Raw genomic sequence first — 15,886 nt, 5'->3', positions numbered from 1 at the left:
ATTGCTAATTAAAATTATATAGAATTATAAAAGATAGCTTAAGGAAGAAAATGTCCAACAGAACCTATGAATTTGAGAATGTAAAGGCATACTTTCATTTCTATGCTATTTCTTTGTCTCATTCATCTTCTGGGAAAACAAATAACTAAGTTCTGCCCCAAACTTATGCAGTGGTTACATGTGTTTATCATGCAAATCTCTCTAACAGTTTAACAGTTTCCATTTTCTAGTTTGATGAGTTTTCTGATTTTATCAATCATGCTGTCTAAAAATATAGCTCAAGCTTATCCATCCCTGCCCATACTGATTACTCATTTGTATATTCTCAAATATACGTCGACAATGTGCAATGGAGGAAGGTGGCAATGGGGAGGAAGTGGATTTCTTTAGCTCTATTACGTTACTTAAATATCATATGTGAATTTGCCATTTTCAAATTCATATTGAAATTAGAGAGATCAGAGTGCCAGTTTCTGGCTTTATCACAATAACAAAATAAAATATTCTTATTTATATTTGCAAATGACTTACTAACATTCAAATTAAGTTTTGTTTTTTTTAGTAGTTGAAACAAGAAATGCAATATGAAATAAAAATGGACACTGTTCATGCATATCCCAAAAAAGTAGAAGAGTAAGAACAATGAACAATGAATTCAATGAAATTTTTAGAAGTGTCTTAGCATAACATTTTTTAAAAGGCATTATAAAGAAGATACTGCTTTTTACTAAATATGAGACTGCTAGAGACAGCAAGCTAAAGTGGAAAGAGAACTAGCTATGAGTCAAAGGATATAGATTCAAATTCTACCTCTGACAATTACCTGTATGACCTTGGGCAAGTCACTTAAATTCCTTGGGCCTTGGTTTCCTTAATCTATAAAGTGAGAAGGTTGGAAAAATTGGCTTCCGTGCTCCCTTTCACTTATGGATCTATGAGCCCATGAATAATATAGAGCTATAAAATTTACTTGTTCAATCAACAGACCTTCCATGACAAAATCTTCAGCAACTTCTGCATCTTCACCAAGCAAAGTTGAGCTTGCTGATGTTGGCAATGTAATGCTAATTTTCTCCAAATTCATTTCTTTTTCCAAGTCAGCAATCCAGTTTGGGTTTTTTAAGGTAATAGTTATGATTCGATCTAAAACCTTTATTTGGAGGAAAAATACAAACTTATCAATATGAAAATTAAACCTTTTGCATAAAAGATATTTTTGTTCCATTCTTCTTCAGTCCCCAGAGTGGCTGCAAAGCAGAGAGGATAGGAGCCCTTCCCTGCTCCCTGCTCAGGGAGTGATAAATGGAGTCATAATAGGAAGAGAACTTTCACTGAACAGTAGTCAACCAGTTTTGATGAATCACCAGCTACCAAAGTGTATGCTGCATCCCACCTAAACCTGTACTTATATTTCCTCTCATGTCCCACTTCAGCCCAGCCCATCTACTTTCATTGTGAACTTGGAAAACCAATTCTCTTCAATAAAATTTCTCTTCATTTTAGACTTCTTCCTCTTGGACTCCTGTCTATTCTTATTTGTGGAGACCTGGCATCCACCAGATGATATGGAATCTCAAATCATTCTCTCTCCTACTTTTACATAGCTTACTCCTCATCCTGATCCAAGAGTGACAGTTGGAATACTTCTTGCTCACCATTATCAATTCCAGATTCCTTGTTTGATGCCATCAATCAACACTCTCTCCATTTGAAATTCTATCCATTTTAACTTTTTGTCCAAAATTGTAACAGCAGTTATTTATTTGACCCTATGGAATCTGTCCTCCTTTCTAAGGAATTCAAGTTTTCCTATTCACTCTAATACTATTCTAACTTCCCCTTCTCAACTCCTCAATCTCTTTAATTCCTGAGACTTCCTTTACTTCACACTAATTTCCCAGTTATTATATACACAGCTCTCATTCTTTACCTCATGCTTATCTTCAAATGTCCTACTTTAATTAAACAAAATTTATGAAATGATTTTATCATATTCACACCCTCCTATTGTTTCATCTCTTCCTATGCTTTATTTATCCTATGTCTTCTTCTTCTTTTTTTTTTTTGACCTGTCTTTCATTTTTTTTTTTAATTAAATAACTTTTTATTGACAGAATCCATACCAGGGTAATTTTTTACAGCATTATCACTTGCACTCACTTCTGTTCCGATTTTCCCCCTCCCTCTCTCCACCCCCTTCCTCAGATGGCAAGCAGTCCTTTACATGTTAAATTGTCCTAAGTCTTCTTCAACCTCACTTCTACTCTATATCTCTCAAGTACTCTCCCAAACTACCACATTTCTTTTCTTCTTTCCCAATCTCAGTTCCATAGTTAACCAATTCCTCTATGCTCCTGGCCTACTGATGTTGATGCCATGTTGAATTCTTAATTCTAGATAGCCTTATCATCCACCTGATCTGCTACTATTCATGTACCAAATGTGAATAAGAGAAAATGTGAGCTGGAGGAAATCAGGCAACCAAGCTAACTATGTTCTCTACAAATTCATATATCCAATCACCATAGCAAGTTTACTCTCTATTTGACTTTTTATATCACCTTCTCTACAGAGCTATTCCTCCTTCCTTTATAATGCAACTAAAGCATCACTTTTTACATGAAATTTTCCCTCATGTACCCAACTGCTAGTATCTTCTCTCTCAACTTTGAATTTAACTACTCTGGTGATTTTTGTTATTCATATTTTTATTGTAGTGGTAGTTGTGTTTGTTTTTTATTTTTTAAGCACTGCAAATGGCACCAAAGAACAGTTTTCAAAGGATCAAAATTCCCAAATGTAATGGAAAGATATGGGATGGGCATAAATAGGTATAAATAATATCAAAGAATTGTGCAAAAGAAGAGTACAAAAGAACAAAAGAGAAGCATGACTGGAAAAAATAGATGGATTAGTCAAATAACATGAGAGAGAACAGAAGGACAGCTTGTGTTCTCTACTGGTACCCACATGACATTAGCAAAGCTACAGAAAGCCTCCAGCATGTTTTGTAATTTAAAAACAAAAAACAAAACAAAACAACAAGGAATTTTATCTACTTTTATCTCAATTACCTCCTCTGACCCTCATAAAAAACTCTGTAAATAAAAACTATTACCCAATTCTTAAATTTCAGATGAGAAAACTGAGGCTCAGAGAGGTTAAAAGTGACTTGCTGATGGACACAGAGCTAGTAAGTGTCAAGAATCAGAATTACAATCCCAGTCTCCCTGACTCCCAAATCTACAACTCTTTACCACTGAAGATTTATAAGAAGTCAAGGATAAGTTGCAGAGAATGGAAAACAGCAATGAGTTCTGAATTACATCAGAATAGGGAAAATCCACATTGCTAACACAGATCCATTAAAGTGCTGATTTAAAACCTTTTAGTGAAATCTAACCTGGAAATATGTGATGAATAATTCTTTAAAAAAAAAAAAAAGCTACATTTTCTCTATATTTCAGCACTAATTATAACAGAAGTAGTGGTTTATGATACAAGTTAATAATATATTAAAAATTGCATCAGGCTGTGCCAAGAACACAAAAAAAGTGCTCTACTCAACTTATGGGTGGTAGTTAATTTAAGTAATATATAATAATGAGATTGTGTTCATGTGTCACAGTAAATCATTTTCTTCTGAATTACTTTTGGTTTTCTTCAGTTTAACCTAATGACTACAGATTTCAGAAATTAATGATCTGACTGGAAGCATGCATAATAAATTTATTGACAGCCTAATTTGTAGAAATTAAGACAATTCCGTGTATGCCAATAGTATGATTTGTGCCTAATAAGTCAGTAATATTTTCAAACAAAGAATAGTTTTGATAGGCTAACCAAAATTTAATAAGCTACCAAAATTATTTATTGATGAAATTTTAAAAATTCTTATCTATAAGAAACAGGGACATAATGAAATAAACTGAATTGAATGATTTTCTTCCTACCTGGCTTCATTTTCACTATTTCATATCACCAGCTAAGTGCTAGATGACTGCATATTCTATAGGAGATATACAAATGCTCCCTGAAAAATATTTAAAATTTTCAATTACACAACAAACTATGATTTAAAAAAAACAACAACAATTATATAAGGATGTAGTGTGAGGAAATAGAAAGAATGTCGGACTTGGAAGTCAGAAAACAAAGATTCAAATCTTACTTCTAATAGCTCCTAGCTATATAGTCATGGGCAAGTCATTTAATCTCTCAGGATGTCAAATAAGATGATTTACAGAAAGTGATTTGTAAACCTTAAAGCAATCTACTTATCTATACATGTATGAAAATATGTAATCTGCTATCATTATGATACCCATTGGCAGGTATATTTTATGATTATACTGTGAAGTATGATATGTCTGAGACTTGTATCTAAATAGAAAATATTTCTATCTAAGATTGTGTAAGACTAAGAATGCCTATTTTTTATTTACTAGCATGACTAGAACAAATAAATATATCTAAATCTGCTTAGGAGACCATTTCAGAATCTTTTAGAATCAATAAAACAGTACCTTATCCAACATAAGCATTTTATAAATGTTTATGAAATTGAATAAAGATTACATTACCTCTTTACCATTGAGGCTCAGGACACTCAGAGCAGAACTCCCTTCCAAAAATGTTACCCACATTTTGTCTTCTACAAACCTTTAAGATAATTGCAAAAGATGTCAGTTATCTTTATTATACCTCAATGCAATTGACACCTCACTGACTTATTCATTTAAATTTATGGTTGTGTGAATACCAAAAGATAAAAAAAAATCTTAAAGGCAATTTTTAATAAATCCCTAATTTCATTTTTCAATTTTTTCAATTTTTTCAAATTTTCAAATTTTTCTCTTTCCGCCATCTTGCAGCACCGCCACCATGGTGCGCATGAATGTCCTGGCAGATGCTCTCAAAAGCATCAACAATGCAGAAAAAAGAGGAAAACGCCAGGTTCTCATTAGGCCGTGCTCGAAAGTAATTGTCCGGTTCTTAACTGTGATGATGAAGCACGGTTACATTGGCGAATTTGAGATCATTGATGATCACAGAGCAGGAAAAATTGTTGTGAACCTCACGGACAGATTAAACAAGTGTGGTGTAATCAGCCCCAGATTTGACGTTCAATTGAAAGATCTGGAAAAGTGGCAGAATAATCTGCTGCCATCCTGTCAATTTGGGTTCATTGTGCTTACAACCTCAGCTGGCATCATGGACCATGAGGAAGCAAGGCGAAAACACACAGGAGGAAAAATCCTGGGATTCTTTTTCTAAGGGTGTAAAACATACATACAAATAAAATGCTCCAATAGAAAAAAAAAAAAAAGTAAGTTATTAGCCAAATATTAAACATGGCTCTTTAATGTTAGGGAAAGAAACAAAATATAAATATCGGTCTTTTTCTTAGAGAAACTTTTTTAGGTTTAGACACAGAATTTTTCTAAGGTCACATGAAAAAAGAAATTTAACAGTCAAATATGTAAATTATGGATATTTAGAGGGAAAGCTGCTAAAGTAGATTATCATTTTTCTGCTCAAAGGCCATGGTATGACTGCCATAACTACTTAACTATAGTCTTATGAAATGAGATAGAAACTGATACTCAATTTGTTGAACATAAAAGTAATAAGTTGCTCCTTAATATCAACTGAAACGTATTAAGTCCTTCAACTTTCTTCAAGTTTTATGTATATTTTCTGGAGTATCCTTGCAGATAACAGAAAAGAATTAAAGATAATCTTACATATACATAAAAGATTATAAAAACTGCCACTATGGATTATACAATGTAGATACCCGTTAGATGGTATTCTATAGCTGATAAGAAAATCATATCCTCATATTCCTTAGTGTTTTTCCCTAGCTTTTCTTAAATGATAGATAGGATGGCAACATTCTATATTTTCAACCTCTCACTCTTTGCAGTATGGTGATTTTAAAGTTGGTTACTTGTAATGTCTTTAAGATAAATCTGCCTCTTCAAAGGTTGAACCTCCTTGCCTCTTATCTCCTCTGGAATTCAAGAATAATGATATCTGAAGTCTCCATTTACCCGTTCCAATACATGACAATCTTAAGCACTTCAGTCTTCCTTTCTGCATACTGCAAAGTTAATCTTTCAATATGCAGTGTTTCCTTTGATTTTATGAACCTTCTAGGCTAAAAACGTCATGTATAATTACAATTGCCCACAGTACTCTAAGTGTAGACAAGTCAAGGTTTTTAATTTGTTTTTAATACCCATCCTCACAAGACAGAAACCATTTAGATATTACAGTCTTTGAATGATAACCAGAACCTTTTCTAGATCATTAAATAAGACTTCAAAATCTTTGATGTATGATTTGGATTGTTGTTTTGGATAAGGTGGTTGCTAAGAGAAGAAAACAAAGATAAATGGGCACATCAGTCAATAAGCATTTAAGGCTTTGAGCTAAGTCTAAGTCAGCCCCTGATCTCAATAACTGTCTTATTGACAAGCTATTTCAATAGCTTTAAAAGATATTTTAAAAATCTAAAAGTATCTACTTTATCCAATCTAAAGAACTCAAATGTTAAGTTATATGACTTTTCCCTTTACAAAAATCATGTTTAATTTTCTCATATTATGTTTGAGGGTATAAAAAAACCTATATTCACAAACATGTTCATGTGGATGCATATGCCATCTCTAAATAAATAGTAAATAGGCATCATGTAGTCTAGCTTATTATACTAGATACAGTTGATATGTTAACAAATGCTTGAGTAAACAAACCTGAAAGAATTGAACTTACCAGGAAGCTCAAAATTTCACATATTTATTCACTCTCTTATTCACTTAATATTAAAATATTATTTCAAAGTTGGAAAAGCACATTTTACAAGAGAAGAAATCTGGGCACATGTCCCATTTGGGGCAGATGTTCAGGTTAATGAGAAATCTGAGAATGGGAAATAAAAATTCTCAATCTCTGTAGCCTTTTATTCTGTTGATCACATTTTTCTCCTTGATAACCTCTTCTTTAGTTTCTAAGGCTACCTTTTTCCTTGTTCTCTTCCTATCTGTCTAACCCTTCTTATTAGTCTCCTTTGTTGGATCTTCACCAGGTCACATTGGATAAAGGTGGGTGTCCTGCATTTGTCCTGCATCTTCCTCTTTTCCCTCAATAGTATTTTACTTGGTAAACTCATCAGCTCCAACTCAAAGTTCTTCACAATCTAGTCCTCTCTGACCTTTATGAACTTCTTGCTTCTTTTTCTTCTCTTTTCCCCCTTCTCTGCTATGCCATCCCCGACTATGCAATCTAGTGACCTTGAACTCCTTGCTGCTCCTCAAATAAGACTCTCCTGGCTCCAGACTTCAGGCATTTTCAATTAGCTATATATAACTCATGGCTAGAATACTGTCCCTCCTTATCTTCAAGATGTAGTTTACTTCAAGTCCCCTTTAATGGTGGTGCCTTCCTTCAAGTGATTACCTCCAATTTATCCCATATATATTTTGTTTGTAGGTAACTGCTAGCATGTTGCAGGTTCCATTAAACTGTAAGCTGTTGAAGAGCAGAGACTTATCTATGTATCCTCAGCACTTAGGACACTGCCTGGAACATAGTGCTTAATAAATACTTATTGACTAAATAACTTGAAAGTTGTTCAAACTGAATACCTTTTAAAAAAATGATTTATTTACTATTAAAATGGTTATGACTAAGAAGAGATTACTTAATTCTTTGCATTTTTATTTCCCATTGCCTAGCACAGTGGTTAATTTTCTAATTCTCATAGAATTTCTAGTTTTGATAGTATTTTCTAGTTCTACCTTTGTAGCTCGTATCTAAGTTCTGGTATAGTTTTCACTTAAAAAAGTATTCCCAATTTCACTTTAATTTTTTTAAATAAAAATTTTAGATTTTAAAATCTCTAAATTTTTCTAGCACTATGCCTTATTTTTAGCTTGAAATGACAAAGGTAGGTACTTAATAAAATTATTAATAACAAAAGGCAGTTATAACATTCTTAAATTTGCCTTATGTAGTCTAGTTTATCTTGAAAAAAATGGGAACAGTTTAATCTGATGATAAACTGAAAAATGAATTAGGTCATGAATCATTAGATACTCTGGAATTATAGTAAAAGCTTCATGATTAGATTATAATTCATAAATGTTGCACTTACCTTATGAGGATAACTTCACCATAGTTTGCAAATTGCTGGAGAAGCTCATCAATCAAGATATCATCAAAAAAATTATTTTCTGGTAATGAGCTTTTGATGGAGACCAATACTGTGCCATCTGATGGTCCTTGGGTTGCAATGACTTCCTTATAAATATTCTGTCGTGCTTCAGCATCCACTTCAAATATGTCTATATCAATTAGTGCAACAACAGGTCTTAAAATACAAAGAAAATGAAATTGTCAGTCTGGGACATATTGAGGATACTAAATTAAAAATAAATCAGATTTCAAATTAGAATCTCATTTAGGAATATTTAAGCTATCTAAACCTGTGATCAGAAGTCTTCAGCTCAGCTCTTCCATAGTGCAGCAAAGTACCAGGATTCCAAGTGTAAAGGACTTTGCTTTCATCTTGAAAACTAGCATTCAGAAGATCCAAATCTTCAGCTGCAAACAACATAAAACAAAAACAATGCTAGTTGGCTTGACTTGAACCTAGAGGAAATAAGGAATGCATCAGATTTTTTTGGATTGTGTGCATGGCAATGAGGAATGGGGGCAAGATGGAAGAGGAATGAAATAAGTCAGATTTCTGCTTAAGGAAACACTTTGGCTACATGTGGAAGATAAAGTGGATTGGGGCAGATACTTGAGGGAGGGAGATCAATTAATAATAATAACTAAATTTATATAGTGTTATGTAATGCCAAGCACTATGCTAAAAACCTTACTAATATTGTCTCATTTGATCCTCACAATGACTTTGGCAACTAGGTGCTATTATGATCCCCATTTTACAGATAAGGAAATTGAGGCAAATAGATTAAGTGATTTGCCCAGAGCCACATAAGTAGTAAGTGTCTGAGGCAAGATCTGAACTCAAGTTTGCTATCCATTGACCTACTACCTACCAAGATAATAATTTAGGTAAATGGTGATTTTAAACTAAAGGGGTACTGGAGATAGTGTGTGATAGAAAAAAAATAATTGGATATGAGAGATCTTATTGGAGGTAGAAATGAAAATATGGGGCAATGCAAATAAAGAAGACTGAAGTCAATACTAAGCTTATAAACATAAGAGATGACATGTGATGATTGCTGTTTGTCCTTCAATCTTCAAGAGGGTTATGATATCAGGGAGGGATATGCAAGAGAATTGGATTTAAATGAGGGAGGCTGGACAAGGCCATCTGCCTCACTTTCCCCTTCAGAGCCATCTGGGTTCAGTGGCCAGAGAGAAATCAGGATGACTGGAGATGGCCCTGCAGATGAGCAGAAATACATTCCACAGAAAGAGAGAAATTTGGTAGAGGGGAAGGTTTGGTGGAGAAAGATAGTGAGGTCAATATTAGATATCTGAGATGTCCATGGGGCATTGTTTGATGGGAAGTTGTGATGTGGGACTGGAACTCAGAAGACTGCCTAAATTTAGATATAAAGATTTTGAATGATCTGTAAAGAGTACATTGGGAGCTGATATGGTCACCAAGAGAGTATAAAGGAAGGGAAAAAAAAAAAAAAAAGAGGTGTGCATGTGGGGGAGTGGGGATGGCCCAGGATAGAGTCCACAATCAGTGGATGAAATATATGATGATACAACATTAGGTTACAATAGTTACTCCTCTCATTTAGCTTACAGCCTATTGGAAGGAAAAAAAAAAGACTCATAATAATATATAAATACACCAGAGAGGTATAAAACAGAATATTTTGTGAATTCTGAAAAGAGCAGAAAGGGAGTGTCCTGAAGGTGGTGGTATTTCAGCTGGATAGAGAGATGGGAAGAGAAAAGGCACAGAAGGAGAGGAAAGCCATTTCAGTCAGAGGGAAAGGTGTAATTCAAGGCACAGAGAAGGGAGAGCCAGAATAATTCAATAGGATATATGGAAGAAAGGACAATGATATAAGATTGAGGTATATACAGTAGAACCAAATTGTAAATGGTCTTGAATTCCAGGTAAAAGAATTTTCACTCTACTCGATGAGCAACAGAGGCACTGAGGACTTCACCAGAGAAACATAACAAGACATGTGATATACTAGTCTGGCAAAAGAATTAGACAGATTGATATGGGGTAAAAATGTAGGTGGGAAGATCTGGTGTGAAGGTATTGTAAAATATACTGATGGCAATGAGGATATACTTGAGGATCATTATCAGATTGTTAATTATTAACTCAACTGAGCTGAGGTATTATCTAAGATAAATTTCTTTTTTTTTTAATAACTTTTTATTTATAAGATATATACATGGGTAATTTTTTAGCACTGACAATTATAAAACCTTTTGTTCCAATTTTTCCCCTCCTTCCTCCCACCCTCTCCCCCAGATGGCAGGTAGACCAATACATGTTAAATATGTTAAAGAATATGTTAAATACAATATATGTATACATATCCATAGTTATTTTGCTGCACAAGAAGAATTGGACTTTGAAATAATGTACAATTAACCTGTGAAAGAAATAAAAAATTCAAGGGGACAAAAACAGAGGGATTGGAAAAGCTAGGTAGTGGTTCACACTCAATTCCCAGAGATCTTTCACTGGGTGTAGCTGATTCTATTCATTATTGAACAAATGGAACTGTTTTGGTTCATCTCATTGTTGAAGAGAGTCACATAAGATAAATTTCTTAGCAAGAAAAACCTCCAGATAGTCACTTATTAGAAATAGTAATTTTTGAAACAAGGCTGTATTATTAGGCTTCAGTTAAAACTGTGCTGTTCCTTAAAATTACTTTAATAAACTTGAAAGATCATTAATGTAGGTATACTCTGTAGAAAGTAGATGGCAAATTATCAACACCTTTTCATCTTCTGTGAATTCTTTTCTATGTTCTCTCCTAAATCCTTCATAAATTATTTACCTACTATGTTCAACATGTCAGAGGCCTTCCTCTAAAGCTTCTGATTATTTATTGATGTCAAGCAATAACTGCATGCAATAATTTTTGTTTTATAACCTCTGATGACCTCAATGTCATTTTTAGATGATACAATTTTAAAGACATTAATACGAAGGCCTTTTGGTAAGATATCACACTATGCTTATTTCACATTTCTTAATAGGCTCACTAGATTGTCTATATTTTTGTTTCTTTACAGATTGTAGTATTTCATGAGGCACAGCCACATAGCATGATCAAAAAATAGGGGATAGGAACAAGACTCATGATTTTATCGGTAAAAGGAGCTTTCAGCTGTGGAAATTCCTTTTACCCATACAGGTTTGAATCTTCTGTGTAACTTAGGGCCTTAGAGAGTAGCCAGAGTAATGAGAGGCTGTAAGATGTGCCCAGGGTCACAAGCCACTATATATCAGAGACAGAATTAGAATCCAAGTATTCTTGGCTATAATATTATTTAAAAAATAGATTTTTCTGTCAGTAAGCACCTAAGGATAATTGAACAAGTTCTACGTGATTTCTAAAAAACAATCTAGCTTGTTCTACTTTTTATTCACAGGATCAGATTCAGGACTAGGAGGAATCTTAGAAGCTATCTAGTCAAACTGTCTTATTATGCCATACGAGGATACAGGCCCAGAATGGTCAAGTGACCTGCCTAAAGTTACATAGGACCAGTTATGACAGAGGCAGTTTTTGAATATGAGTCCTCTGATTCCAAATCCTGATGTCTTTTCATTCCAGCATGCTGTAGAATATACCCCAGCATGCTCTCCATCTGCAGAGTCTGTCTAGGAAATATGGAATAAAAGACCAATTCAATGAGCCAATTATCCAACCACATATCACATTCTGGACATTAAGCTCCTTCATCCATATGACTTTTCCAAAGCAGAGTTATACCAAATTCAAGTGGTCACAAATCTCCTGCAAAGTAATCTGGAGATTGAGAAAATGAGAAAAATCAGCAGAATACTATATACAATCAGAAGCATCTGAAGAATCTTCCACACACACAAAAAATAATAATTCCATAATTAGGTTGACTCTTAGCTAGTAGCCTCATAGTCATCAGAAAACAAATCATACTTGTATGTAGGAGCAAAAGTTATTTTTCCTTCTAAAAATCCTCTAAAGATCTGTAGCAAACAAAATATAAATTTCAAAATTATATTAAATAACAATCCAAGTTAAATAGTTGCTACTGTTATAATTACTACTAATTATTCTATAGCTGAAAGCTCCTTTTACCAATAAAATCATGAGTCTTGTTCCTATCCCCTATTTTTTGATCATGCTATGTGGCTGTGCCTCATAAAATACTACAATCTGTAAAGAAACAAAAAATATAGACAATCTAGTGAGCCTATTAAAAAATGTGAAGTAAGCATAGTGTGATATCTTACCAAAATGCCTTCGTATTAATGCTTTTGAAATTGTATCATCTAAAAATGACACTGAGGTCATCAGAAGTTATAAAACAAAAGTTACTGCATGCAGTTATTGTTTGACATCAATAAATAATTAGAAGGCTGATAATTAGGTTGCCTCTTAGCAATCTCTTGTCAGAATTATTCTCAACACCTTTTTAGCTTAGTAGCAATTAACAGAGCTGATGCTCAGCTGACAAAGCTTTTGAGAATTCAGGATTACCTTTGTACCATTATAAAGAACTAGAGTTGGGCCTCTACTACTTAACTTAACAAAAAGAGCTCCAAAGATGATAATATGTATTCCAGAAAATTTAAAAATCCTTTGACAAGAAAGAGAAAAATACCATTTCCAAGTGTCTATGCACACTATATTAGATACATTTAATAAAATCAATGTGAATGTATTGGTGTTCAATAGATAGCCTTATTGAAATCATTTAATTTCCTCTTGACTTTTCATGAGAAAAAAATCACAAAAATATGAATGGAAAAAATACTCAATGTTGTAAAAAAAACTTATCAAATTAAATATGGAGAAGCTTAATTTCTTACTTTGCTAATTTTCACAGAAAATGGACAAGTTAAATCTATAAACTATGTTTATCTTCTCAATTGTCTTTAAATTATTTTCCTACTTACTAATTTAATCATATTCAATACTATTTAATTGAATAGTTAATTCCCCAACCTGATCTATCAAAAGGCCATTTCCTTCTTCTCCAAAGAATACGATCTGTCCAGGCCGGGGTACGACATTTTTCGCTGGTATCGTAGTCATCAGAAAACAAATCATACTTGTATGTAGGAGCAAAAGTTATTTTTCCTTCTAAAAATCCTCTAAAGATCTGTAGCAAACAAAGTATAAATTTTTAAGTTATATTAAATAACAATCCAAGTTAAATATTTGCTATTGCTACAATTCTTTTACTCTCCAAAGGGCACAAAAATATATACCTATCAATCACTTTTCTAAATCAACAGAATAAAAATTAGTAAAATCGCCTAAGGTGAAATGATTCTCATATTTTTTTTAAGTACACCAGGCTAACAAAATCAAACCTGACAAATTCCATCAGAACTCCTTTTGATGTAGAGTAGGTTATTAAAGTACAGAGGATTCTTAGAAATAAAATCAAATCCTTTCATTATGTAGGTGGAAACGAAGCTCTAAATGGTGAAGGTGATTTGTCTAGGGCCTACAGAGCTAGGCAGTGGGAAAACAAAGAAGAGAACCCAGTTGCCTAAGTTGTACTGCATTCCTTCTACCATAGTTTGAACAAGTAGATACAATATTGAAATTCTTCTTAGTGTTAAACCTAAATATGAATCTATACCTGTTATCATTAATCAAGAAAGAGCTTTTGAGAAAGACAGTATCTGCATTGCCAATATAACGTGAGAAATATATATATAGAGATAATTCTCAAGTGTAGGGACTTTCTGGTTAAAAACTTTAAAGAAAAATTTACAAGGTACCAGTGTGCATGGCTAGAAGTTAAAAATACAAGAAGTAGGAGAAAAAAGTTAGGTTAAAAAAAAAAAAAAGTAGAAGAGCACAAGATCTTTAAGCCAAAAAAAAAAAAAGTCTAAAATATCTAAATTCTACTCAAAGTTTATCCCCTCCCCAAATCCATGAATACATATTACAAAAATAAGATTTTACTTTTTCTTCCCAAAAAGAAGAGACAATTCTGTAAATATAAAATAGAAGTTCTTATAAGCCTTCTAAAAATGATTTTTACTGTTTTCTAACATTCTGATAATAGTTTAAACATCCTATCACTCAAGTCTCTGATATTCTTAACTATGTTTATCACCAAAACAAAAAAAGATTCCTTTTTCAACATATGAAAACTATTGATGATTTCAAAAGTTACCACCTCCTTGAAGGTGTACCTGTCCAGAATTTTTCTGATTGATAAGTTGATCTCCTGCTATAAGTGAATCCCAGTTCTGTTGCCTTATTAGTTCTTTAACTTCTTCATTTGGTAGATCTATACGATAATTAAAATCACCACACCAAAATATATAGTCATGTGAAAACAACATTCTCCCCTGGGGAAAAAAATGAAATGGATATTAAACAACTTAAAAAAAACCCCACTGAGAACATTACTTTCCCTCACACACTATTCCCTCTGATCCATGTCTTTGACCTTGCTTAATCTAAATATGACACAATAGTACAAATTTTTATCCATAATTATGATATTAGAGAACAATCTTAAGAGTCTCCTGACAATATTAGTATAGATATTTTTGCAAATCCTAACATGTCAAGACAAGCTATATTCTCTAGGAATCATCAACATAAACTTACCATAGGAAAACTCAGTTTTCGGGCTATTTCTACAAAATCATCATTCCTTTCTTTGACTTGAGACTGCCCTGCAGCAAAGTGACTGCAGACAAAGCAAAGGCTTGTTGTGTGGAATAACATCCGTATTGCAACTGCTCCTTTATTTCCAGTAGCACCTCCCATTCCAGTCTTCACAGTATCAACTCCAACATCCCTTTAAAACAAAGAATTCTAAACCAAGACTATTCAAGTGTAATCGTTCCTTAGAAATGAGCAAATATATGTTAGTATTATGTACTATAAAATACATGCAAACTATATGTCTAACAGGTGAATTTTGCAATGATATAAAAAACTTGGGGTCCATTACAAGTACATTATAAAATAAATAATCATTTCTTTTAAAATCTAGAACTATCTTTATATAAGCATCTCTGAAACAGCAGTCCACATTTTCTAATTCCATCATCAATTCATTCTGTGGTATTAAGTAGTATTCTTAATGCTTACTATTTACTGACCTGATAAAAGGAGCATGCTGGGGTCTGATAAAAACGAAGAGACAGACACCAACTAATTGCTCAGAAGCCAGCAACACATATTTTTTATCTCTGGAGATAGTCTTCTGCAGTTCAACAGCCCACAATTTCTGATTAGTTGTACTATCATAAAAAAGTAAAGGTTTAAAAAGATTGCATTGATAATTCACAACTTATTTATTCTATATTATAATCACTACAGATAATGATGAAAGCCATACAAACAATACCATAATTCTAAGTAATCTAGTTATTTTTTTCCTGAGTATTTCTTAATTTTTTCCTTCTTACTTCAAGTAAAAAAAATTTATCCTTCCTCAAATTTTTCACTATATGCCTGTTTCTTTCCAATCCATTAGATTATATGATCCTTGAGATCAAGGTCTCTATTATACCTTTGTAATTCCAGAAAAACACACAGTGCCTCACACACTTAGTAAGTACATTAGAAAAGAATCCAAAGTCAATACTTTTCTCCCTCTCACAAAAAACACTAGAGCAATAAAGTTTTCAAATTTATATATATATATATGCCATAACAAT

General features: G+C 33.0%; 2 protein-coding genes across 8 annotated transcripts in view; one reads left to right on the top strand and one right to left on the bottom strand.

The window, feature by feature from the left end:
* SYNJ1 (synaptojanin 1) overlaps nucleotides 1–15,886 on the bottom strand; it is a 119,655-nt gene that overhangs the window by 27,129 nt on the left and 76,640 nt on the right. For all 7 annotated transcript variants that reach the window (XM_051984963.1, XM_051984964.1, XM_051984965.1 and 4 more), the window contains 8 exons: nucleotides 15,326–15,466; nucleotides 14,826–15,018; nucleotides 14,402–14,560; nucleotides 13,194–13,350; nucleotides 8,493–8,610; nucleotides 8,162–8,377; nucleotides 4,584–4,662; nucleotides 988–1,150 (listed from right to left, as the gene is read on the bottom strand). In XM_051984963.1, the coding sequence (XP_051840923.1) occupies nucleotides 988–1,150; nucleotides 4,584–4,662; nucleotides 8,162–8,377; nucleotides 8,493–8,610; nucleotides 13,194–13,350; nucleotides 14,402–14,560; nucleotides 14,826–15,018; nucleotides 15,326–15,466 (1,226 nt within the window). The remainder of the gene's footprint in view (nucleotides 1–987; nucleotides 1,151–4,583; nucleotides 4,663–8,161; nucleotides 8,378–8,492; nucleotides 8,611–13,193; nucleotides 13,351–14,401; nucleotides 14,561–14,825; nucleotides 15,019–15,325; nucleotides 15,467–15,886) is intronic.
* On the top strand, nucleotides 4,852–5,329 carry LOC127553882 (40S ribosomal protein S15a-like). The gene has a single exon (XM_051984969.1). It carries the CDS (start codon nucleotides 4,885–4,887, stop codon nucleotides 5,275–5,277), a length of 393 nt encoding a protein of 130 aa, XP_051840929.1. The 5' UTR covers nucleotides 4,852–4,884; the 3' UTR covers nucleotides 5,278–5,329.

This window comes from Antechinus flavipes, chromosome 3 (assembly GCF_016432865.1).
Source record: "Antechinus flavipes isolate AdamAnt ecotype Samford, QLD, Australia chromosome 3, AdamAnt_v2, whole genome shotgun sequence".
Taxonomy (NCBI): domain Eukaryota; kingdom Metazoa; phylum Chordata; class Mammalia; order Dasyuromorphia; family Dasyuridae; genus Antechinus; species Antechinus flavipes.
This window is presented reverse-complemented; position numbering and strand designations above follow the sequence as displayed.